At 49.3% G+C, this 24,808-nt stretch overlaps 1 protein-coding gene across 1 annotated transcript; it reads right to left on the bottom strand.

Moving 5' to 3' along the window:
* Nucleotides 1-1,876: 1,876 nt before the first annotated feature.
* On the bottom strand, nucleotides 1,877-24,764 carry CRTAP (cartilage associated protein). Its single transcript, XM_019418582.2, has 7 exons — nucleotides 24,173-24,764; nucleotides 19,853-20,002; nucleotides 17,332-17,503; nucleotides 14,346-14,474; nucleotides 11,291-11,436; nucleotides 9,841-9,924; nucleotides 1,877-2,211 (listed from the first exon to the last, which is right to left on the bottom strand). Exons 1-7 carry the CDS (start codon nucleotides 24,641-24,643, stop codon nucleotides 2,158-2,160), a joined length of 1,206 nt encoding a protein of 401 aa, XP_019274127.1. The 5' UTR covers nucleotides 24,644-24,764; the 3' UTR covers nucleotides 1,877-2,157.
* Between the last annotated feature and the right edge of the window lie 44 nt (nucleotides 24,765-24,808).

The raw sequence follows: 24,808 nt of genomic DNA, 5'->3' as shown, positions 1-24,808 counted from the left end.
AGCCAAAAATACCTGCATTTTCCACCTCCCCCTGTTCCCCATTACGTTAAAGACCCCCAACTCTCTCTCCCTTCTTCCCTTCCCGTGCCACTGTGAGAAAATTCCCGTCTCCCCAAGGCCACACCAGTCTCATCCACCCTGCATCCCCAGAGGGTCCCAACTAGACTAAGCGGCTCATTGAAAGAGGGGATGAGCTTGAATGAAGGAGACTGAGAACACCACTCTCCAGCCTCAAAGGTGGCTTCTTCTCCGTCTCTTTGGTGGGGTTCTCATTTCGCAGAGAGCCCCAGGGCTCCTCCTTGGCCCTTCTCTCTGGCTTCTCAACACACACGTTCAGTCTAGGTGACCCCCTCCGGCCTCACACGTGCCCATGATTCAGCACGGGGCGTGGCGCTCCTCCCAGAGCCCCTTCACGAGAGTCAGGACCCGCACCCCTGCCCCCCGGCCCCCTCGCTGTGCCTCTCCACAGCGGTCCTGCCAGGGGTCCGCAGGCCTTTTTCCAGAGAGCTGCCCTTGGCTGACCAAGCCACTTGCCTGCGAAGGTCCACTCCACCCCACTGAGGGGCAGTCAATGACTCAGTGATGGAGACCTCACAGGTGCCTGCTGAACGTACCCCCACCATTAACCACAGGCATTTGGGTCCCTGCTTCAGGCTCTGCTGAAGGCCCGATCTGAGAAGCTTCTCAAGTTTTGGTCGCAGCCGGAGGCTCCCGTCCCAGCCTCAGCTGCTCTGCACCAAACTCCTTACGGAGCCCACGCCCCGAACTTCCCCATATTCGGCCAATGGAAACGCCATCCTTCCCGCTGCTCTGGCCAAAAGCCTGGAGGCCACCGTTAGCCCCTCTTTCCCATGCTCCACATCCAATGGGTCACTTCTTACGTCCCCATCGCGACCGCCCGGGTCCGAGCCAGCACTCCCTTCCGCCCGGCTCACGCTCAGGTTTTTCACAACGTGGCAGCTGGAGGGATCCAGTAGTCAGGGCCCTCTCCCGGCGGCTCCCACCTCAGCAGGAGTAGAAGCCTCACGCTGGCCTAAGCCGTCGGTGCTCGTCCCACCTCATGTACTAACACCTGCCAGACTTATCTCCTTCCGTTCTCCCCCTGCCCACTCCTCTCCTTGGCCTCCGTGGCCACAGGGAGCATGTTCTTCACGTAAAGCATTGCACATGCTGTTCCCTCTGCCTGGCATGCTTTTCCCTGAGACCCGCTTCCCCAAAGTCTGGCCGTGATGTCGCCTTCTCAGCGAGGCCTTCCCTGCCCATCCGATTTAAGACTCCAGGCCTCATCTCCAGGCCCCCTTGCCCGCGCTCCTGCTTAATTTTTTCCCCATAGCAATTAACACTCTCGATAGTTTATATACATTTGTTCTTATTTATTTGTTGTCTGTCTCCCTTAGAGGACGTAGGCTCCGGAGGGCAGGGACTTTTTCCCCGTCGTTCTGCACAGCGTTTCTAGTGCCCCCGTCAACGTCTAGCATGTAGTAGGTGCTCAATAAATATTTATTGAAAAAATGAATGCGACCACACCCCCTCTGCTTTCTTCCATTTCCAACTCTGAGGCTTGCAACTGACTGGGATCGACCGACCACTGTTAAGACTTTGGAGATGCAGAAGTGCGGGGCAAAAGCCACATTTCTGGAGTCTGCACTATGTACCCAGCTTCTCTTTCAGTGGGTGCCAGAAATGGTGCGGGTCAGACCACTTGTACGCTGTCACGGGGTCGGGGGGGGGGTGTGTGGAGAAGTTTGGCCTGTGTCTTCCACTGTCTTCCTGAATCAGGGCATGGGGATAACGGAGTCTAAAACCTGAAAGAGCAGAAAGCCCAAAATAGGTTTTCACCATTATCTAATCTGAGGAGTATTTTTCTTATTAAAAAAAAAAAAAAATTGTGGTTTTCTGGGGGGAAAAAAATGGAGGACTGTGCTTCCAACCAAAATAGTGAGAAAGGCCCGTGTGGAGGTGGGAGGCGCGTGGGGAGGCAGGTGTGGTCACGGGGAAGGCAGGCTCGCCCCTTATGGTACGCAGTGAGAGACGAGGCTTCCCTTTCACTTCGCACAGTGAAGAGAAGGCTTTGAGGTATCGGCGACGTGGGCTACTGGGGAAAGGCAGACAGAATCTGTGTCCCCTGGACATCCAGGGGCTTCTCTTTGCCGTGGACTAGCCGGTCTCCTGCAGCTCCAAGAGGTCATCCACGTATTCCAGAACCTCTCCCTGTAAGAGACGACACGACACGTCTGTTAAGTGGGTTACCTGACTTTAGAAGTGCTGGTGAGCCAAGACTGTTTCTAAGAGGCCGCTGCCAGCTGCCTGTGTGGGCTGGAGCAGCCCCTCCCCCTTGCCCTTGGCCCCAGGGGACCTGCCTTCTAGCCGGGAGGGGACCTGGCTTCCACTCCTTGGGAACTTGGAGTCAAGGGCTCTGCAACCCCCACAGATGGCCTGTGTGAGGGAGGGGGGCAGTCCAGCCACCCTCTGAAAGAGCCGTTTACAGCCCCCCTTTCTGGGCATCCCCCTTCTTGGTAGTTAGTCCACAGGAGCACTCTCTGTCTGCTCCCTTTCTACACTGACCAGCAGATCATGAGCTTTTCAAGCACTAGGACCAGGACCCGGGTGACTTTCCTTCCCTAGAGCCTGGAATGGACATAGTCGGAAACCTGCTACAGGGAGAGGGTATGTGTGCATATCCCTGGTGTGGCCGAAGCAGTCACTCCGTTCACAGGACGGTCTCTTGGGTGTCGTGGGACCCACCTGCCCACGGTTAGTACCAGGAGCGCGCCCGCTCCCCCCTTCTGCAATCAGCCTTAAGCCTCAATCTGATAGCCCAGCACACTTTCTCGTTTCCTCCCTGCATTGAATTCTCTCCCACGACACACCTGGGCCACCAGCTGAGGACACCCATTTTCTTCCGTGCCAAGAATGAGCGAATCACCAAGCAGGCCGAGTCTCACTCCCATGAGGGCCAGCCCCCCCCGTGAGGGCCAGCTTGGCCTCCCTCACAGAGGTCACCATCACAGGCCAAGAGCCTCTTTGCTCCTTTTGATATTTTACCACACTTCCTGTTATAACCTCTCAGCATCAGAGAATAGTTGGGAAACCTCCCGAGCGCGTCAGACACAAAAGGGGGGGGGGGTCTTATTATTTTCATCAAATATTTCTACCGTATCATGCCTGAGATTAGAAACTAAAGTGACAGAAGTGGAAGACGACTGATCGAACAAACGATGTTTGCTTCCGTTGCCTTCTGGGCCCCAAAAGGAAAACACAGTAGAGGGATTCTATGTATGGCCATGACAGCTGTTCCCAGAGTTACTGTTTCTCGCGGCGTGGCTGCTGTGACATAGGGGTGTGGTATTATTTGCTCTCAGCTCACTAATAAGTACCCAAGGCAATACAGACGAGAGAAACACTACCCCCCCTGTGGCCTGTTATAGCGGAGGCCTTGCTCAGACCTTTCGGGTGCACCCGTCCCCCAGCTGCTGAGAGTGTTACTTGCTGACGGCTTACAGCTGCCCCTTCTCTGGACAGTTGACCTTGGCCAAAGGGAGCAGCCCTACCGGGGAGTTTGCACCCCAAGCCCTCCAGGCTGCCAACCGCCAGGGAGACGACGATAAGGTGCGTACGAAATGCAGGAAGAGCTCTGTGGTACAGTTCGTGCCCCGGAGCTCCCACGGGATGAGGCTGAGCTTGACTCTGGCGGACACCTCATATTTTCATGGCTCCTTCCCCTGCCCCTCACTTCTTTCCCTCCTGAGAGCACTCCCTCTCAGTAAATCACTCCTGCAAACTGTAATCTATTTCTTTTAGACCTTCCCGAAACAAATAACCATCAGATCCTGAAACTTGATGCGGCCATTTCAGCCTGCCTTATAAGGTTTCGGAAACTATAATAAGCGTCTGCAAAATTCTTAACGAGTGTGCAAAACTTTCAGGAGCTCTTACAACACATTTCAGGATAATAAAGGAGAAATCCCCTAATATCAGTAGCTGAATCGTACTGACGTTTTGTCTCAATGTAGCATTTTGGCCTTTGGAATCTTAAAGATTAAATTAATAATTTTATTGTATTGATTATACTTATTTCTTTGATACATAGAAATAACCCAATATGATTTGAAAATAAGTTGAAATATAATTTGATATATAGAAAAGAAAGTCGCTTGCTCACGGTTCTAAAGCTTTGATTAAGAAGCTAAATGCTTCTAGGACCTTCGACAGACCTCTTTCTTTATCATGGCAGTGTCAGGTCCAAGAATTCTAGGAATTTTGAAGCCTAGAATAATTCTGGTGAGCAATGGATGATTACTAACCAGCTGTGTGACTTTGAGCAAGTTACTCAACCTTTCCGAATTTATTTCCTCATCTGTGATGTGAGAGAGCTTGAGTGAGTATCGTAAAAGTTCTCCTGTTGTTCTAACACCTATGATTTTTCTAAATATATTGTTTCTGTACATCAAAAGCCCTCATTCATAGCCTTAGACCCAGGAATCCCACCCATGGGAATTTATCCTAAGGAAATGACCAGGAAAAAGGTAACCAATGTAGTCACAGCTGTGTTATTTGTGAAAGCAAAAAGTTGGAAGCAACCTAAAATGCTTATAAAAACAAAAAGCTCAACTTTAAAAAATCCATACCACGGACTGTTAGTCACTAAAAAGTCATGTTTAAAATAAACATTAACTAACAAGGTTAACGAAAACCACACGATCATCTCAATGGATACAGAAGAAAGCGACCGACAAAATTCAACACCACTTCATGATAAAAACATTTGACAAACTAGGAGTAGAAGGGGGAACTTTCTCAACCTGACGAAGGGCACCTACCAAAAAACCCACAGTTAACAGCATTCTTAATGCTAACACCAAATGTTTTCCTTCTAAAATTGGGAACAAAACAAGGATGTCCAATCTCTCTCTTTCTATTTGACATTTTACTGGAGGTTTTAGTCAGGGCAATTAGCAAAGAAAAATAAATAAAAGTGATCCAGATTGGAAGAAAAGAAATAAAACCACTTCTATTCATAGATAACATGATCTTGTATATAGAAACTCCTAAGCAAAACCACACATACACACAACTATTACAATAAACAACTTCAACAAATTTGCAGAATTATAATACCAATATTCAAAATCAACTGTACTTCTATCTACTAACAATGAACAACTGAAAACAAAAATAAGAAAAAATTCCATTAGCAAAATTTCATTTCTTAATGAAATGTAAGAAAGCATTATTGAAGGAAATTAAAGGGGACCTAAAGAAGTAGAAAGACATCCCATGTTAATGGATCAGAAAACTTAATACTGTCAAGATGTCAATACTATCCACAATCCCTATCAAAATAACCAGCATTCTTACAGAGCTAAAACAAACAATCCTAAAATTTGTATGGAACCAGAAAAGACCCTGAATAGCCAAAGAAACCTGAAAAAGAAAACCAAAGCTGGAAGCATCATGATTCTGGACTTCAAGATGTATTACAAAGCTGTAATCATCAAGACAGGATGGTACTGGCACAAAAATAGACACTCAGATCAATGGAACAGAAAAGAGAACCCAGAATTGGACCAACGTATGGCCAACTAATCTTTGACAACGCAGGAAAGAATATCCAATGGAATAAAGACAGTCTCTTCAAGTGGTGGTGGGAAAACTGGACAGCGACATGCAGAAGAATGAACCTGGACCACTTTGTTACAGCATACACAAAAATAAACTCAAAATGGATGAAAGACCTCAATGTAAGACAGGAAGCCATCAAAATCCTAGAGGAGAAAACAGGCAACAACCTCTTTGATCTCAGCCGCAGCAACTTCTTACTTGCCATATCTCAGGAGGCAAGGGAAACAAAAGCAAAAGTGAACTATTAGGACCTCATCAAGATAAAAAGCTTCTGCACAGTGAAGGAAACAATCAGCAAAAATAAAAGGCAACCGACAGAATGGGAGAAGATATTTGCAAACGACATATCAGATAAAGGGTTAGTATCCAAAATCCATAAAGAAGTTATCAAGCTCAACACCCAAAAAACAAATAATCCAGTGAAGAAATGGGCAAAAGACATGAATAGACACTTCTCCGAAGAAGACATCCAGATGGCCAACCAACACATGAAAAAATGCTCAACGTCACTCATCATCAGGGAAATACAAATCAAAACCACAATGAAATATCACCTCACACCTGTCAGAATGGCTAACATTAACAACTCAGGCAACAACAGATGTTGACAAAGATATGGAAAAAGAGGATGCCTTTTGCACGGCTGGTGGGAATGCAAATTGGTGCAGCCACTCTGGAAAACAGTATGGAGGTTCCTCAAAAAATTAAAAATAGAGCTATCCTATGACCCAGCAATTGCACTACTAGGTATTTATCCAAGGGATACAGGTATGCTGTTTTGAAGGGGCACATACACTCCCATGTTTATAGCAACGCTATCGACAGTAGCCAAAGTATGGAAAGAGCCCAAATGTCCATCGATGGATGAATGGATAAAGAAGATGTGGTATATACATTTTCAATGGAATATTACCTGGCAATCAAAAAGAATGAAATCTTGCCATTTGCAACAACGTGGATGGAACTAGAGTGTATTATGCTAAGCAAAATAAGTCAGAGAAAGACACATATCATATGACTTCACTCATATGTGGAATTTAAGATATAAACAGATTAACTTAAGGGAGGGGAAACAAAAATAATATAAAAACAGGGAGAGAGATAAACCATAAAAGATTCTTAAATACAGAGAACAAATTGAGGGTTGCTGGAGGGGTTTTGGGTGAGGGATGGGCTAAATGGGTGATGGGTATTAAAGAAGGCACTTGTTGGGATGGAGCACTGGGTGTTCTATGTAGAGGATGAATCACTAAATTCTACTCCTGAAATCAGTATTACACGATATGTAACCAACTTGGATTTAAATTTTAAAATAATAATAATTTTTTTAAAAAGATGTCAATACTATCAAAAGGATCTTCAGATTTAGCCCAATTCCTATAAAAAATCCCAGCTGCCCTTTAGAGAAATTGGCAAGCTGATCCTATAATTCATATGGAAATGCAAGGGACCTAAGAATAGCCAAAACAATCTAGAAGAATGAGATCAGAAGACTCGCATTTTCAGTTTCACAATGTACTACAAACCTGCAGTATTCAAGACAGTGTGGTACTGGCATAAGGACAGAAATCTGGATCAATGGATTAGAATTGAGAGCCCAGATTTAAACCCTCAGATTTATGGTCAGTTGATTTCCAACAAGGGTACCAAGATAAGTCAATGGGAAAGAAAGTCTTTTCAACAAATGGTGCTGGGACAACTGGTTATCCGTATGTAAAAGAATGGAATTGTACCCCTACCTCACATCCTATGTAAAATTAACTCAAAATAGATTGTAGACCTAAAGTCTTAAAATTATAGAAATCTTTAAAAAAATAGGAGTAAAATTTCATGATCTTGGATAAGTGATAGTTTCTTAGAGATTGATACCAAAAACACAAGCAAAAAAGAAAAAACAGATACATGGGATCCCATCAAAATTTAAAACTTTTATGCCTTAAGATACCATTAAGAACACGAAAAGAAAACCCACAGAGAATATTGCAAGAGAATATTTGCAATTCATGTGTCTGACAGAGGACTTATAACCAGAATAGATAAAGAATTCTTATAATGCAACAATAAAAAGAAAAGTAACCCAATTAAAAAAATAGGCAAAGAGTGAGAATAGACTGCACATCTCCCCAAAGAAGATATACAAATAGCCAGTAAGCATATGAAAGAATGCTCAACATCATTAGTCATTAGGGAAATGAACATCAAAACCTCAATGAGATGCTATTTCTTACCTGCTAGGATGGCTAATATAGAAAAGACAAACAGGAGAAGGGCTGACAAATATGTAGCCAGTTGGAAATTTTACACATTGCTGCTGGGAATGTAAAACGGTGCAGCCCCTTTGGAAAACAGTCTGGGAGTTTCTCAACAAGATGACCATAGAGTTACCATATTACCCAGCAATTCCCCTTCCACATATGTACTTTTGGTACGTAAGAGAATTAACAACCTTTGTCCAAACGCAAATATGCCCACAAATGCTCATGGTGTCATTATTCAAAATAGCCCCAAAGTGGAAACAACCCAGTATAAATGTCCATCAACAGAGGAACAGGTAACCAAACAGTGGTATATCCACACAGTGGAATACTAGTCAGCAATAAAAATGGAAATTCACATGTAACATAATACATATTACAACATGGTTGAACCTTGAAAACATTATGCTCAGTGAGAGAAGCTGGTCACAACTGACTACATACCCTATGATTCCATTTATATGAATGTCCAGAACAGGCATATCCATAGACACAGAAAGTAGATTAGTGGTTGCCAGAGGCCGGGGGCAGAGATGGGGGGGCAGCGGGCAGAGGAGAAAGAATGGGGAATGAGACCACTAACAGGTTTGGGATTTCTTTTGGGGGTGATGAAAATGCTCTAAAATTTGATAGCAGTGATGGATGCACAACTTTGTGGGTATACAAAAACACACTTATTTGTACTTTAAAAAGGATAATTTATGGTGTGCGAATAATATTTCAATAAAGCTGTTCCAGAAAAACATAACAAGGGAAGCTTCTCATATTACAGCGTTAAATGGAAAAGCCATGATATCTATTACAATTGGGTTTGTAATGAATATGTATTGGAAAATGGGTAGAAAAAAATGGAGGTATACATCTCAAAATGTCAGTAGTGGCTTGCTCCGGATAATTAGGAACTCAACTCTCCCTTTTTTTCAATATGGTTTTCTCCACGTTCCAAACAACAGCAGCCAACCCTGTTTGTATCAAGCCAGCACCCCTGCCTTTGCAGCATCCTTGTGACCTTATCTCAGGCTCTGCTTCTCAGACACATGCCACAACGATCACCTCCTGGTCTATAAATCACTTCCACACGCAGCATGGTATTTCATTTTCCCAGCCGTGTGAGGTCCCCATTATTCGTCCCATTTTATAAATGAAACAGTGAAGCTCTGAAATCCAATGAGTACCAGTGACGGGTCCACCCCGTGCAAAAATTCGGTTTTGTGCACCGAAAACAAATCCCATGGTATCTTACTTAGAGGTGCTCCACCAAAAACCAGGGCAGTGGAAACAGAAGATCCGGAGGGCCCGGGCCCCTGGGTGCAGCCCAGCGACTCAGAGGTGAGGGGTCAGGCCAGGATATGCTCCAACAGCCGGCAAGCCCCTAGGCTTAGGCCTTAGGAAGCATGTTCTGGTTTGTTTCAAATGCATCTCTCTAAATACCGCCCCTAAGGACTTTTCTGTGACTAGGCTGCCCCACCCCAAAATGCTCCGAGAGCAGCGAGAGCGGCAGAGCCTTTCTCAAAAAAGGAGTCAGCTGAAATCAGGAATTTCAAGCGGTCTCCGAGAACGATAAAATGCCGCCCAGCAAGGACCTAATTAACAAAAAGAGAAAGAAAAAAAAGGGATAATAATAATATCACAGAGAAATCGGGATGAGGGTTTCCAAGGGTGTTGGGAGCACTGAGTAATTGAGAATCCACTGTGTTGTTATAAAGTTAAAACATGATGTCCGGATGACGTCTAGGATGGGTCCCTCCACACTCACCGTCAGGACATGTGGGGCTGCAGCCTGGGTTTCCTAGAAAGCCGCCTTTCCCCTCCCCAGAGCTCTGACTTCCACTAAAACGCCCACAGAGACTGTATTCCTCCGGGTCCCCTTCTGTTTCAGGGACGACTAGGCTTCTAGTGACTTCCGCGAAGATGTGAGTCATATTTTCTCCGAGCCAGACATGTGCTAACCGTGCAAACTCACCTCATCATCATCCACTATATTTTCCTTAGCAAAGTCATACAGCTCTTTCTGGAGCGTAGTTACGTTGAAGAACTGAACTGCTTCCTGTTCAACACAAACACAGAACAGTTTTTACGACCAACCTTTCCACGTCAGAACCGGGAGGAGGGAGAAACAGGTATGGACTTCTTTCGGGGGCGATAAAAATGCTTAAAATTGGACAGTGGTCATGGTCGTGCCACTTCGTGAATGTGCTAGAAACCGCTCAACTGTACATTTTAAAAGCATGAATTTTATTGCATATGAATCATATCTCAATTAAGAAAGAGTGGCCAGGGGCGCCTGGGTGGCTCAGTCGGTTAAGCGGCCGACTTCGGCTCAGGTCATGATCTCGCGGTCCGTGAGTTCGAGCCCCGCGTCAGGCTCTGGGCTGATGGCTCAGAGCCTGGAGCCTGCTTCCGATTCTGTGTCTCCCTCTCTCTGCCCCTCCCCCGTTCACGCTCTGTCTCTCTCTGTCTCAAAAATAAATAAACGTTTAAAAAAAAATTAAAAAAAAAAAAAAAAGAAAGAAAGAGTGGCCAGCCCCAAGTGAGTAAGAGAGGGGGAGAGACAAAGAGAGAGAAAGCGTGCGGGTGTGTTGGCTGGGGAGCGAGGTACGAAGGAAAACGTATAGATGGCAGACAGGAAAGCACATAAAAATCCCAATGAAAATACAAGTTAAGGGCAGAGGCCAATTTAAGAAGCTTTTTTACAAGTAATATAGGAGCACCTGGGTGGCTCAGTCGGTTAGGCGTCTGACTTCGGCTCAGGTTGTGATCTCACAGTTTGTGAGTTTGAGCCACCCAGTCAGTGCCGGGCCTGCTTTGGATGCTCTGTCCTCCTCTCTCTCTGCCCCTCCCCGGCTCGCACACACACACTCTCGCTCCCTCTTTCTCTCTCTCAAAAAAAAAAAAAAAGAGTAGGATACAATCCTGGAGTTCCTGGCAACAGACGCCAAGCTGGGCCTGTCCATCAGGGGAATTAAATGATGCCTTGGAGGTGCAAAAAAACAAGCAGGCGTAGGAATGTGACACGGAAAACGTTCACGAGAAAGACGAAGCAACGTGCACAAGAGCAGGTAATGTGTGACCCTGTTTCCATAAAATCAAAGACACACGCGCTGTGCACATGAGACGTGTGTAGCGGTAAGGCAGGGCATAGGGAAAAGGCACGGGACTTTGAAGGAACTTCACTTTCCAAGTAAAACATTCCATAATGTTTGAAACTGGTAGTTGTTACTGATTTAGGAATCAGAATAGAGCGGTAAAATGTTCAAGGACAAAACAACGACGACAACTAGAAAAACAACAGAAGAAAAGGAGTTCCCCTTCGTTTCTGCAATAACTCTTCGTCTTAAGATGGGGAACAGTATCCTGAAAGTGAGAATGAAGAGGAGGCCAGGAAACATGATGCCTGGCGCCCCGATACCTACTGGTCTGGGCTGGAAATGCTCGTCCGAGAGGCCCCACTTGTCCCTGTGGTACTGGTAATACACCAGGTTCTGCTGCATGACCTTGTCACTGTGGTCAAAGAGCAGGTAGCTGACCGCACAGGGGGCCGCGTTCTTCAGGTCGTTCACTGAGGCCGGGGAGAAAAGAGGAACAGGAAATCAGCAAACCCTGCCCTGAAATTGCCCTCACCAGCACAGCCGCCTAAAGGAAACGGCCATGAGCCAGCCCCTTGGGCACATCCCCTCCTTGGGAAAGCCTGTGATGGACCAGAATCACCCCTGGGCGGGCAGGTCACAGACCGGGTCTCCAGAGCAGCCTGGGGAGTGGTTTTCAAACACGGAGGTTCCTCGTGAGGCAGACGCCTCTGCAGAAATGTCCATTAGACTGCACTTCGGGATCCACTGACCTGGGCTGGGAAGGCTGGGTTCCCAAGGCCTGGACTGTCCTCCCGGGCTGAGGGAGGTACAGAGCACGTGCCCGGGTCCCCTCCGGATGGCACCACCATCGCCAGATCCAGGCAGCCCTCCTACAGCTAAACCAAAGCTAGGAAACCCAAAAGGCAGTGGGCCCTCTGGGCCGGAAAAGATGTGAAGTCACCTGGTATTGACATGTCCTGGAAACTGGGGTTCCCACCTCTAGCGTCCCTCATTAGAGTTGCCCCACCTCCGAGGGCACCTTCAGCATAGAGGATCTGCAGGGGCTGGGGTTTGTTTTGGGGGTGGGGGTGGGGGCAAAGGGAAAGAGGTGATAAGCCACAAGCCCCCGGGCATTTATCCTGACACATTGCACTCCAATTTACAACCCAGAACACTACCCTTGCTAAAAGCTCAGCTTGGCCAGAGTAACCAAAACTTGGGTATGAATAAATTGTGCCACCTAGTGGCTGTTTCCTGTGACAACAACCTTAAAACCTGTACTTAAGGGCACAGGCCATTCACCAGGTCTAGAAGGCTGGGAAAGGCACTTAGGTCAAGGCCTTTCAGGGCCGGGGTTCAAGTATAAATGACACCTGCCCTCAAAAACTTTAGTGTGGCAGATAGTGTAGAAAGAGTTCACAACAGGGCCGACTTTCAAGAAGCCAATTTCAAGAAGTAAACGTTAACTCATACTCTTTACCTATAAACCCGGAAAGCAAAGATTTTCTTTCGAAGCAGCAAGCAGATGTAAAGGTTTTGGTCTGCCAGTGTTCATAAGTCATTGCCACAGTTTCCGAGATGCGGGGTGATTTCCTGAGCACGTGAGAATTTCGAGGACCCGTGAGCCGCCAGAGCCTGGATGTATCCGGAACACTCCTAAACTTCTAGTGTTCTGGCCCTGTGCACACAGCACCAAGCCGGGCTCAGAGGGCTCGGAGACCTGATCGTTTCTTCCCTGGGTTTCAAAGTCCAACAGGGAGGTACCAACAGAGATTTTTGTGAAAATGAAATAAATACTAGCTTATTAAAACAACAACAACATCGGGGCGCCTGGGGGGCTCAGTCGGTTAAGCCTCCGACTTCGGCTCAGGTCACGATCTCACAGTCCGTGAGTTCAAGCCCCACGTTGGGCTCTGGGCTGACAACTCAGAGCGTGGAGCCTGCTTCAGATTCTGTGTCTCCCTCTGTCTCTGCCCCTCCCCAGCTTATACTCTGTCTTTCTCTCTGTCTCAAAAATAAATAAACACTAAAAATAAATAAATAAATAAATGGGGTGCCCAGGTGGCTCAGTCGGTTGAGTGTCTGACTTCAGCTCAGGTCATGATCTCACAGCTTGTGGGTTCGAGCCCCACATCCAGCTCTGGGCTGATGGCTCGGAGCCTGGAGCCTGCTTCAGATTCTGTGTCTCCCTCTCTCTGCCCCTCCCACTCTCACGCTCTGTCTCTCTGTCTCTCAATAATAAATAAACATTAAAAAAAATTTTTTTTTTAAGTTGAAGCTGGGTGATGGGCATACTACCACTCTCTCTAATGTATGTTTTTAAGTTTCCAGGGTGTTTAAAAAAATGTACATGACAGGGACACCTGGGTGGCTCAGTCAGCTGAGCATCTGACTTCAACTCAGGTCATGATCTCACAGTTTGTGAGTTTGAGCCCCACATTGGGCTCTGTGCTGACCTCTCAGAGCCTGGAGCCTGCTTTGGGTTCTGTGTCCCCCTCTCTCTGCCCCTCCCATTCTCACACTCTGTCTCTCTCTCGAAAATAAATAAACATTAAAAAATTTTTTTTAAACACAAAACTTCATCCCTGCCCTCTGTGCAAGGGGAAGGACACCTGATGAAGCCACACCTCACCCTCCTCTTGACCTGAGATGTCCCAAGCAAGGGACATTTCAGGACACTTCACTGCATCCTTAGGTGAGGTTCAGGCCGTCGTAATGGCAGGTTCACTGCCGGAAGGGGCCATTTCCCTTCCTCACAGAGCTCTGGAGTAAATGACTGCTACACAGCCTTCCCAGGGACAATCTGGGAAGATTACCAAATTAAAAATTTACCTGATTACCTGATTACCAAAATTAAAAATGTAAATATATATATGTATACACTCACATATGCACACATAGAAGAAAAATCTTTTTTTTTTTTTTTTGGTCCCTTTTTTAACCTTCAGCAGGCAAATCTTTCAGAGTACCCTCAAGAGGACAGGAGGTGGGGTAAAACGGCAGGTGGCCATGGCAGGACAGCCACTCAACAAAGCACGTTGATAGAGGTTTGTCACACGCCCGTGTACGAATACCCCAAGCATTCCACACCTGTCAACCCACTGGCCCCTCATGGCAACCTCAGGAGGTTAATACAATTATCTCTGATTTACAGATGAGGACCCGAGGCACAGAGAAATTAGTAAGTGACACAGCTGACATGCACCCTGAATCACCAGGCCTTGCCACCTTTTTGTGGGAGGCCCAGCAACTGGGGCTGTCGACGTGACCTTGACAACTCCTCTCAACAGCCACAGGTAAGGTAGGGTTAAAATATCTTAACCCTATTTTTTACAGATGGGGAAGCTGAGTCTCAGGACTGAGCACCTTGCCCAAACTCTCATGGAAGATAATTACTTACATTTATAATAAGCAAACTGCAAATAATGATACATGGTGGCCACAAACTTCTCCACGGGATAGCCTCCTACGACGGGGGTGAGGTTCTTTTCACACTGCATTTTGCATTCCAGGACTTCTACATAATGATCTGAAAGAATACACACAGATTTTCAGAGCAGTACGTTCATTCGTTCCTTTTTCTTTTCTTTTTTTCAGTTTTTTAGTTTTTAAGTAATCTCTATACCCAGCGTGGGACTCGAACTCACCACCCTGAGATCAAGAGTCACATGCTCCACCAACAGAGCCAACCAGGCACCCCTGCATTCATTAATTTCTTAAAACTACTTCTGCCCCCCTCTCCTCATGATCCCGGTAAAAGGTAAAGATAATCAAGGTAAAATAGTTCAACAACAGTTATGATAAATGGGCTGAAATCCTTAATATACAAAGTTCCTCAAAGTCAGTAAGAAAAAGACAAACACCCAATATAAAAATGGCCAAAGGAGGTTCACAGAAAAGAAATTGTAAAAATGGCTAATAAACATTGTGAAAATATGTTATACTTCATTTGTAATTAAGAAACACAATCCAGGGGCGCCTGGATGGCTCAGTCGGTTAAGCGTCCGACTTCGGCTCAGGTCATGATCTCGCGGTCCGTGAGTTCGAGTCCTGCGTCGGGCTCTGGGCTGATGGCTCGGAGCCTGGAGCCTGTTTCCGATTCTGTGTCTCCCTCTCTCTCTGCCCCTCCCCCGTTCATGCTCTGTCTCTCTCTGTCTCAAAAATAAATAAACGTTAAAAAAAAATTTTTTTAAAAAGAAACACAATCCAGGGGCACCTGAGTGGCTCAGTCGGTTAAGCTTCTGACTCTTGATTTTTGGCTTGGGCAATGATCTCACGGTCGGTAGGACTGAGCCCCGAGTCAGGCTCTGTGCTGAGCAGGAAGCCTGCTTGGGATTCTCTCTCCCTCCCTCTCTCTCTGCCCCTTCCCCACCCACACACAATCCCACCTAAAATATCTTAAAGCGTTAAACTGGCAAATAAAAATTTGCTTAACTGCAGTATGGTAGACACACATATTACATCAGTTTCAGGTGTACCACATGGTCATTGGACACGTCCGCAAGTTAAATTGGCAACATTTTTAAAATTTGATAACACTCAGCATTAGAGGGAAAATGGTGAAACTTACAGTCTCATATTCCCTTGATAGAAGCAAAACAGAAACACACTTTTTGGAGACAAATTCGGCAAAACGTATCAAAGTTAAAATACACAAATTCTCTGACCCACCAGTCTACCTCTAGGAAATTTTCCTTAGACGCAGGCACACCCAGGCACTGTTTGTAACAGCAAACAGACTTGGAAATAACCTAAATGCCAATCAACAGGCTAGTGACCACTCAACTCTGATACATACAAACAATGGAATCTACACAGCCTTTAAAAGAGAAGAGGTAGACCTAAATATAACAGAGCGAGACGTCAAAGACTACATTTCCCAGCCTCCCTTGCAGTTAGGGTGGGGCCCTATGGGTAATTGGGCCAATGAACCGTGGATAGCAACAACTAATGCGTGCCACTTCTGGGACTGGTCCCTAGAGTCTCCCACATGATCCTTGGTCCTCTCCCCTTTCTCCCTTCACACAGTTAGAAGCAGAAGACTCCAGGATGACGGTACATGTTTTGTTGGCCGAGACGGTGGAGGACAGGCACTCTCCTACATTTTTGGTAGGAATACAAAAATGGTACCTTAACGTACTAAATAATTTACAGAGACATTTACTCTTTGAACTATCTATCCCACTTGTGTTGGCTTTGAAAACATACCCCTACACTTAGCAAAAAAACCAAACAAACCCTAAAGTTCCCCCTTAGCAAAAGATTGGGCCAAACCAAATGTCCATCAGGTAACTGAATAAACTGGGGCATATTATTCCCACCACCCCTCGATGGAGTACTCAGCAACAATAAAAAGAAGGACTATCTCCACGTGCTAGGTAAGGTATATTGCTAAGTACAAAAAACCAAGAACAGAACAGTGTGTAAAGTATGGTACCTATTCGGTATGAGAGAAGTAAACATAAAAATACAGAAAAAAATATATATGTGTGTGTCTATTTTCCTTTATAGAGAAAAAAGAATCAGGCAAGAGTCTTCAATACATGCTAAATCAGGGGCGCCTGGGTGGCTCAGTCGGTTGGGCGGCCGACTTCGGCTCAGGTCACGATCTCGCAATCCGTGAGTTCGAGCCCCGCGTCGGGCTCTGTGCTGACGGCTCAGAGCCTGGAGCCTGTTTCGGATTCTGTGTCTCCCTCTCTCTCTGGCCCTCCCCATTCACGCTCTGTCTCTTTCTCCTTCTCTCTCTCTCTCAAAAATAAATAAATAAACGTTAAATAAATAAACCTAAAAGATGACCAATTTGTTACAACATTTTTGGAACTTGGGTATGTTATGCTAAGTAAAAGAAGCCAGTCCCAAAAGGACAAATACTAATTCTACTCATCCGAGGTACCTAGAGTAGCCAAATTCACGGAGACAGAAAGTGGTTGCCAGGGGCCGTGGTGGGAAGAGGGCGGGAGCTGGGTTCACTGGGTCCAGAATTTCCCTTTGAGAGGATGAAACGGCGGGAGGTGGCGGTGGCTGTACGACAAGGGACTGCACGCTCACAGATGCGAACATGGCAATGTTCTATATCACGTGGGTCGTGAGTCGCTCTCGGCCCGCTTTTATTTTTCCAAAAGCCTGTGGGGAATCTGTGACTGGACAGGGCTGATCTGGCCGACCCCCTTTCCAGGCCTGTGCTTGGACACCGAACTCAGTAATTTTTCCAGAAGCCCCTGGAAAGTCAAAGGCGGGTCTGCGTGGGTTACATATTACCTCCCCAGCTACCCAGTCAGAGGGATGCTCAAACGTCCCCCAGAGGTCACTGCAGGCACCAGGAAGGCACGCAGATGCCACACGAGGCTGTCCCGTTGGTCCCTGGTCCAAACCAAAATGCCACCAACCTGCTATGGAAAGATAGAAGTCCTTGAAGTCCTTGATCTCCCTGGAGCCCTCGCAGGCCGCCAGACACTCGTAAAAGGCTTTGAAGAAATCGGGAAGGGCCAGCTCCATGTCTGTGACGGACGTCCTCCAGTTCTCGCCATTGTAGGCCCGCACGGCTCGGACGAACAGGCTCTGGAAGGCACGGTGGAGGGGGCGGGGAGCTTGCAGGCCTGAAGGAGGCAGACCAGCACGGAGTTCTGCTCTCCTCAGTGCCCAGAAAACCACGCCGACCCTTAATCACACATAAGCCAACCGGGAACTGACTTCTATCTGGCTTTTTCTGTCCTGTGTACAATGGTACCTTCTCATCTAATTCAAAAAGTAGGAGGGGCTGGATAATACAACCAAATTCAGATCAAGAAGAAAGGAAAAACTTACAGTGACAGAAATCGGAGCAGTGCCACCCCCGGCTCCCCCCCCCCCGCCCCCCACGATCAGGGGTTGGGACAAAGGCTTGACTGGAAAGGGGCCTGAGGGAGCATTTTAGAGGAGATGAAACTATTCTATAGTGTGATTATGGTGGTGCTTACACAATTGCACAGCTTCCCCCCAAATCATTGAATTATACACTTAAAATTGGTGAATACATTTCAAGCAAGCTATCCCTCAGTAAAGCTGATTTTTATTTATTATTATTTTTTTTAACGTTTATTTATTTCTGAGACAGAGAGAGAGAGAGCATGAACAGGGGAGGGGCAGAGAGAGAGGGAGACACAGAATCTGAAACAGGCTCCAGGCTCTGAGCGGTCAGCACAGAGCCTGACGCGGGGCTCGAACTCACGGACCGTGAGATCATGACCTGAGCCGAAGTCGGATGCTTAACCGACCAAGCCACCCAGGCGCCCCAGTAAAGCTGATTTTTAAAACTGAACCGAAGAAAACACATAAGCTCGACAGCAGGTGGCAGGCCCCCTCCCCCAACGGCTACGTATAAAATAGGAAAGCCACTACGCTGGCTGCTGGGGACGGTGGCCACCTGCCTGGCGGCGGAAAAGTCAAGGGACTTCTGCTCATCGTCGACTGGACCAGACAGAGAGAAGTAACGGGGGCTGAGGAAGCTGCCTCGTCTCAGAAGAAATGAGCAGAGATCTGGGATGCATACACGACCCTGCTAGTCTGGATGGTGCAGGGCGGGCCGGGACGTAAGCAGGGAATGCTCCCCTCGGGGTCCTCTTCCAGCTGCTCCAGAACAGGGGTATCCAAGGGCCACCCCTCAGACCTGAGCTTCTCGCCAAGCTTCAGGTGTCAGCTCGCGCGGCAAGACCTCCCTAAACCCCCCGGGCAGGCAGCATCCCCTGCACATGAGGCCGGCAGAGAACTGAAGGCGTCTTGCCCGGGGACGCAAGCAGCAACCCCAGGCAGCCGGCTCTGCAGGGGCAGCAGGGCGGGGGCGACAAGAAGAAAGCCACATGTGGAGAGGGGCCCCTGGGCACACAGGAGGGCAGCCCCACCACAGCCGGGCTTTTGAACGGGGCTTTTGGAGCCCTAGGTTTCCTCTCACGCCCACCTACGTGCCCAAGAGATCCCACCTCCCAAGGCTGCTCCTTACCAGAGACCGGTGATTCCTTTTCTAGAGACCCCATCCATAAAGGCTGGAGGGTCAGGGACCAGGCATAGGAGGGCGGGGGTGCAGGCATGGGGCGGAGAGCCAGGAAGCGGGTGAGGTCTCCGACCCAGCCGCGGCGACCCCATCCCTCTCCCCAGACCGCCTCTCGGACACCAGCGGACGAGCATGAGCCGCCACCAGTCCTGCAAAAGGCTGGAGGATTCTTCCCTGGAAAACTGAAGGGCCCCCAGAATAGAGACTTGGAGGGTCCCCACCAGTGAAAAAGTGAGCTTGCAGTCTGGTCACACTACAGGAAACCCTGGGCCTTGGTTGCAATCTACCAGCTGCCCATGGACACCTTCAACACATCCCTCTGTTTTCAACCCGGCCCTGCCCTCCCTTAGAACCCATGCCTCCCCCCCCCCCCCCCCCGCCCACGCTCGACAGGTCCAGACAACAGCAAGTGCTCACAGGGGTTAGGACCCCCGCCCCTGCAGAGGCAGAGATTCCAGTAGTCTCTAATCTGTCAAGTCAGTCCTCCACACTCCCCGATTCCCTCTCCACCTCAGTACATATGGTGTGTGTGTGTGTGTGTGTGTGTGTGTGTGTGTGTGTGTGTGTGTGAAAAGATGTCTTCTAGTCTCATCAGAAACTGTGTGTTTATTCCTCTATCTTAAAAACCAAATGATCAAATGACCTTATTTCTAAAATACAGCATTTAAAGGAAAGATGGCTTCAGGTGCATCACAGAACGTAAAACCTCACTCTTAAGTGGGTCACCGTTATGCGAAACAGTCCATCGTTCTTGTTGCCCTAATATTCATCAGTGTCATCAAAAATCCTAGAGGCCCTTAGACGTCAACAGCTGTTCATCCAGACCTCCTCCTTCAGCCACTCACGCTGCCACTGTCGGCTGTGTGAAAACCCACTTATACCTCATATGACTTGGTTTCCAAGTCCTTAATGTAGTCCTCGGCATCAGGCAAGCTCTTGTAATACGCCATGTTTCTCTTCATCATTTCGTCATCGGGATGCTTCAGTAGAAAGGTGTGAGCGGCGGCAATGGCCTTTGGGAGATTATTTGCCTAAGTACAACGAAGAGACGTGACATCTACTCAATGGAAGATGAACAGTGATTTTTGCAAAACAAGAACGTTCAGTCCTGCAAGTAACTCTGTGTTTCAACACAGGGCTTCCAGCCGGGGGTTCGTTGACTTCCATGGCCCATGAAACCTGCACTCTCTTGCTCTCCTGCTTCCAATGGGGGTCACCGGTGAGGAGCCCCAGTGGGAGCCCGAAGGAAGGCAAAAGGGTGAGGTTGGATTATTTAGCCCCCTGGCTCCCTCCCTTCCGTCACCTTGGGCTGCTAGTGCCCCTTAACTGAAGGCCACAGCTCCTCTCAAGGCGGCCCTCTCCACACAGTCTCCCTCCTTCCTGCGTCCTGAACTGTCCTCACCCTCGCCCTTTTTGGCCAAGGGGTGCTCACACTTACCATCACTAGCCTTTGTAAATAACCACCCTCAAACGTTCCTCCGACTACCCAGTATGACTACGCCACGCCTTCTGGAAAAATACATTAGTATTTTCCAAGATACGTATATGTTCCTAAATACATTAATATTTTCCCACATGTCTTACAGAACCTCCTGCTCACCATTCTCGATGACCCCCATCACCGTTCCCTTATCCATTCACTCGGCAAACATTCGCTGAGAGCCTCCTGCCTGCCAGCCGCTGCTCTAGGAAGTGGGTCTGTAACAACGAGCAAAACAGGAAAAGAAAACCCCTGCCGCCATGTACCCGTACCCTCAAGTATGCTTCCCGATCTCCTGGCAACATCCATTAAGGTGTGTGGCCTGGGAGCTTCAGGCAGGGCACCCTCGTGGACAGTGACCAGGAAGGCAGAAGTCCTCGGGGAGGAAGCGTGTGTTGGGGTGTGGGCTCCAGCAGGCGGGAGGGCAAGGATGTGGACGCCCCCCTGGGCGGACACGCGACCCGCAAGCAGAGGGCCCCCACGCTGACGTGTCGTCCCTGGCCGTCCCCGGGAATCATGGCACAACCTCGCTGTGGGGAAGCTGAGGCACCCATACATGTGCACGGAGCCTCCTTCAGCCAATCCAGAGGGCCGCTCAGAGGTGGGAGTGAGGTTTGCAGACAGAAAACAAAGGGACACTTGGCACATCCTGGAATTCTGCACATCAAAGGGTAGCGTATATCCGTACGAAAGTGCCCCAGGATTGGCACCAAGTCATTTGGAGACGAGGCAGCAGCTAGGCCGGAGAAGTAACGAGGGCAGACTCCCGGCTGTCAGCGCTGGCATTTCGGAAATGCCCGTGAGTGGCCCGTGTGGGAATGCCCTTGCAAGAGCTCTACAGAAGGCCTTACGCTCCGGGCCGGAAACAGGCAGGCCCGCAGGAAGGGAGGAGGTATGAATGCAGCCCTTTACAGCATTTGCCAATGAAATGAGACTCTCGAATTCTCAGAAGGGCACTTAGAAAAAAGGGCACAGAATGGGATCTTCAAGGCCGCTAACTTAGGATCTGAGTTTTATGGAAGCCCTTCCTGGAGAGGAAAGGGTGGTGTATTCACTTCAGGTCGGGCTCTGCCGGCTGAAACGTGGAGCCACATCTTGGCAGCTGAACCTCGCACAGAAACCCAGGCAGGTTCTGGAGAAGGGGGAAGGAGCACTACCCTCCCGTGAGCTCCTGAGAAACAGCCACCTGCACGGGAGGACCCCAGCTACCTCCCTATGAGCCACTCCTCAATGTGGTGACAGGGGGTGGGGGCGTGGGGAGAGAGTCCTGGTCCCGGCAAAGGGTGGGCTAGGAGTGCCTGGGACGGGGCCCGCTCTACCTGCTCAGACCTCAACAGTCATTTGGGATTTGATCAAGGGCGGGGGCCCACTTTTTGCTCAGCCTGTGGGGACGGTGAGCATTTCGTGGAAATGCGGCCATGGAGAGAACCCACGGCTGGGGACGTGGACCTAAGATAGGCAATGACCTAAAACCTACGTGGGCTTGCGGGCCATACCAGGAGCCCCTTCCTACAAAAGCACACATCCATACCTCTTTGCCTCGCTCTGACAGGCCAGCCCTACCATCCCCATCTGTGTGTTCAACTCAGGCATTTGTCCTTAATCACCGAAACAGAGGCCTGCAAATCAGAGTGGCACAATAACACCTGCTCAAGTCCTCCCACAGCAGGCGGCACTCAGAACCAGCCTCGGGTTTCAGGTGCCAGGCCGGATGTATGGGCCTGGCACACCATCATTTGGTCCCCACCCATTTGGTCTGAAAATAGAAACATCGCTAAGGAAAAAAATAAAGCATACAGTAACACCACCTAAAATCACTTCTTCAGTGATTTTCAGTCGAAGCAACTAAGTGAAGATTCTGGCTTACTCACAAAACTCTGAACCTTTTCCTGCCCCATAAGAGATCTCAAAATATCAACACAGATGCTATTTTACTGACTTTTAAGTAAAGGGTTTTGAAGAGTAGCTGTGACCATCCCGACCTTTGAAGATGCCATGCTGAAGGAGAAAACCTTTGCCTTCTGGTCACATTAAGGAAAATCCTTTCCCTCCTCCCTATGTATACCTTTTGTTTCAAATTCCTCTGTATAGAAAAGAAATCAGCTTCTACTGTTCTCCAGTTTTAAAAATAAAACATTTCCCCCTTGATTATATGACTCAAATTCGGTTCAGACAGTAATCTGGCAAAAGCTATACAAAAAAGAGAAAATTAAATGAGTCACTTTTAGCTTAAAAATAGGGATGGTGTGAGCCAGCCACCATTTTTCTACGTCCTGGAACTTTATCCCCTGGTTTTATTTTAAAGCTTATTTTTTTTTATTGCCAGAACATTCACAAAATCGAGACCTCGTACAAAAATGTAAGCATAGAAATAACTCAGGTGTTCACCTATTTAGGGTTTCACGCTATTTTATTACTCTTATGAGCGCAGCATAACACGGATTTGTTTCAGAAATACGAAAAAACAGACCCTGCAGTGCAAAGACTCAAAGCAAAGACAAAAGCAAACAACTTCTACCTCCAGAGTCTGGAAAATGCCATGAATCTAGTTTTGTAGTCGTTAAAACAAATGCATAAACGCAATATATTCCTTTGAAAAGCGTTTCCAATTAGGTAAAGCAGAAGCTGGGCTTTAGGAGGGCTTCCTTGGCAAAATCTGGTAAAGACCTGCCAAGTTAAAGTCACTTTGTCCAGTAACAGGCAATTGAGCCCATCCTTAGAACTTGTGGGTCCCCTGAGAAAGGCCTCAGAGGGTCAAGAATTGCAATTTGTGGCTATTTTTAGCCAGCAATCACAGGATTTAAGCAGCCGCAAAGGAGGAAGTCAACCGCGTTAAATTCTAGACGGAAAAGAGGGGAGAGGACCAACCCGGATGAACCACAGTGCCCCGTTCTGCTCCTCCAGGCAGGCGTGCGTGCTCCCAAGGAGACTCTGCCCCGGCCTGGCCTCAGTTTCCTTCTCTTTAAGAGAGACTAGGCGGCAGCTCAGGTCCTCTTCCCCTCAATTACTGAAAGCCGCCACTGGAGACAAAAAGGGGTTTTCATGGTACACACAGAAAAGGAGAGTCTGTCAAATACCCGGCAACATTCATCAGGCACTGTTGCGTGGCAGACACTGCGCTAGACGCTCTGTGTACGAATTCCCTGCCTCAGAACAACGCTTCCAGAAAAGCATTTGCACCTCTATTTAAGACGAAGAAGGGGAACAGAAGTTGGAGGCTTCCTTTCGCAGGGCTGGGTGGGAGCAGGCCGGGTCAAAGAAAGGCGGGGCCGCCCAGACGGAGGGTCTGGGCCTGGGGATGGGGCGGGGCCCGGGCCTGGGGGCGGGGCCCAGACCTGGAGATGGGGCGGGGCCCGGACCCGGGGATGGGGCGGGACCCGGGCCCGGGGATGGGGCGGGGCCCGGGACACGGACCTGGGGATGGGGCGGGGTCCGGGACCAGGGATGGGGCGGGGCCCGGGCCTGGGGGCGGGGCCCAAACCTGGAGATGGGGCGGGGCCCGGGCCCGGGGATGGGGCGGGGCCCGGGCCTGGGGACGGGGCCCGGACCTGGGGATGGGGCGGGGTCCGGGCCTGGGGACGGGGCCCGGACCCGGGGATGGGGCGGGGCCCGGGCCTGGGGACGGGGCCCGGACCCGGGGATGGGGCGGGGCCCGGGCCTGGGGATGGGGCGGGGCCCGGGCCCGGGGGCGGGGCCCGGGAGGCGGGGCGGGCCGACTTGCCTTGAAGTAGGCGAACTGCAGGAACTTGTAGGGCTCCCGGCGCTGGAAGTCGGCCAGCACTTCGCGGCTGGGCTGCGACTGGCGGAAGGCTGGCAGGCCCTGCTTGCAGCGCTTGAGGCAGTGCGCGCGGCGCAGCAGGCCCCCGAAGAGGCGCAGCTCGGGGTAGCGGGCGAGGCCGGCGGCCGGCTCGGGCTGGGGCACGGCGCTGCAGTTGCGGTGGCAGAAGGCCTCGCTGTCGCGCAGCAGGCGGTGCAGCCGCAGGCTGATCTCCAGGTAGCCCACGCTCTCCGCCCAGTGCTCGCCGCTGTACTGGTCCAGCGCGTGCCGGTAGGCCGACTCGAGCGGCATCAGCTCGTCCCGCGGGAAGCTGCGGAAGCTGTAGCGCTCGTACTGGGCGCGCCCGCAGCGCAGCGCACAGACTGCGCACAGCAGCGCCAGCAGCGCCGCGGCCGCCCCGCGTCCCGGCTCCATCGCGCCCGGCGGAAGGAAGGAAGAAAGGAAGGAAGGAAGGGGACGAGAAGGCAAGGAAGGCGGAGGACTGCGCAACGCGGCGAGCCCAAGGCTTGGGAGGCGGGGACACCAGCCTCCGGCCCGCCCCGTCCTGCGCCCTCCCCCACCCAGCCACCCGGCCGGGGG

The sequence above is a fragment of the Panthera pardus genome, unplaced genomic scaffold (genome assembly GCF_024362965.1).
Source record: "Panthera pardus isolate Hobbes unplaced genomic scaffold, ASM2436296v1 HiC_scaffold_16, whole genome shotgun sequence".
In the NCBI taxonomy this organism is placed as follows: Eukaryota; Metazoa; Chordata; class Mammalia; order Carnivora; family Felidae; genus Panthera; species Panthera pardus.
The sequence above is the reverse complement of the archived record's forward strand: the minus strand, read 5'-3'. Positions and strand labels throughout refer to the sequence as shown.

Excerpts from the sequence above, each read along its gene's own strand:
- CRTAP (XM_019418582.2), bottom strand. The coding sequence starts at position 24,643 with ATGGAGCCGGGACGCGGGGCGGCCGCGGCGCTGCTGGCGCTGCTGTGC. Across the intron at positions 14,475-17,331 it reads CTTCTATCTTTCCATAGCAG|ATCATTATGTAGAAGTCCTG; the intron begins GTTGGTGGCATT and ends GTATTCTTTCAG. Across the intron at positions 11,437-14,345 it reads GCAGTTTGCTTATTATAAAT|TGAACGACCTGAAGAACGCG; the intron begins GTAAGTAATTAT and ends CCCCGGCCTCAG.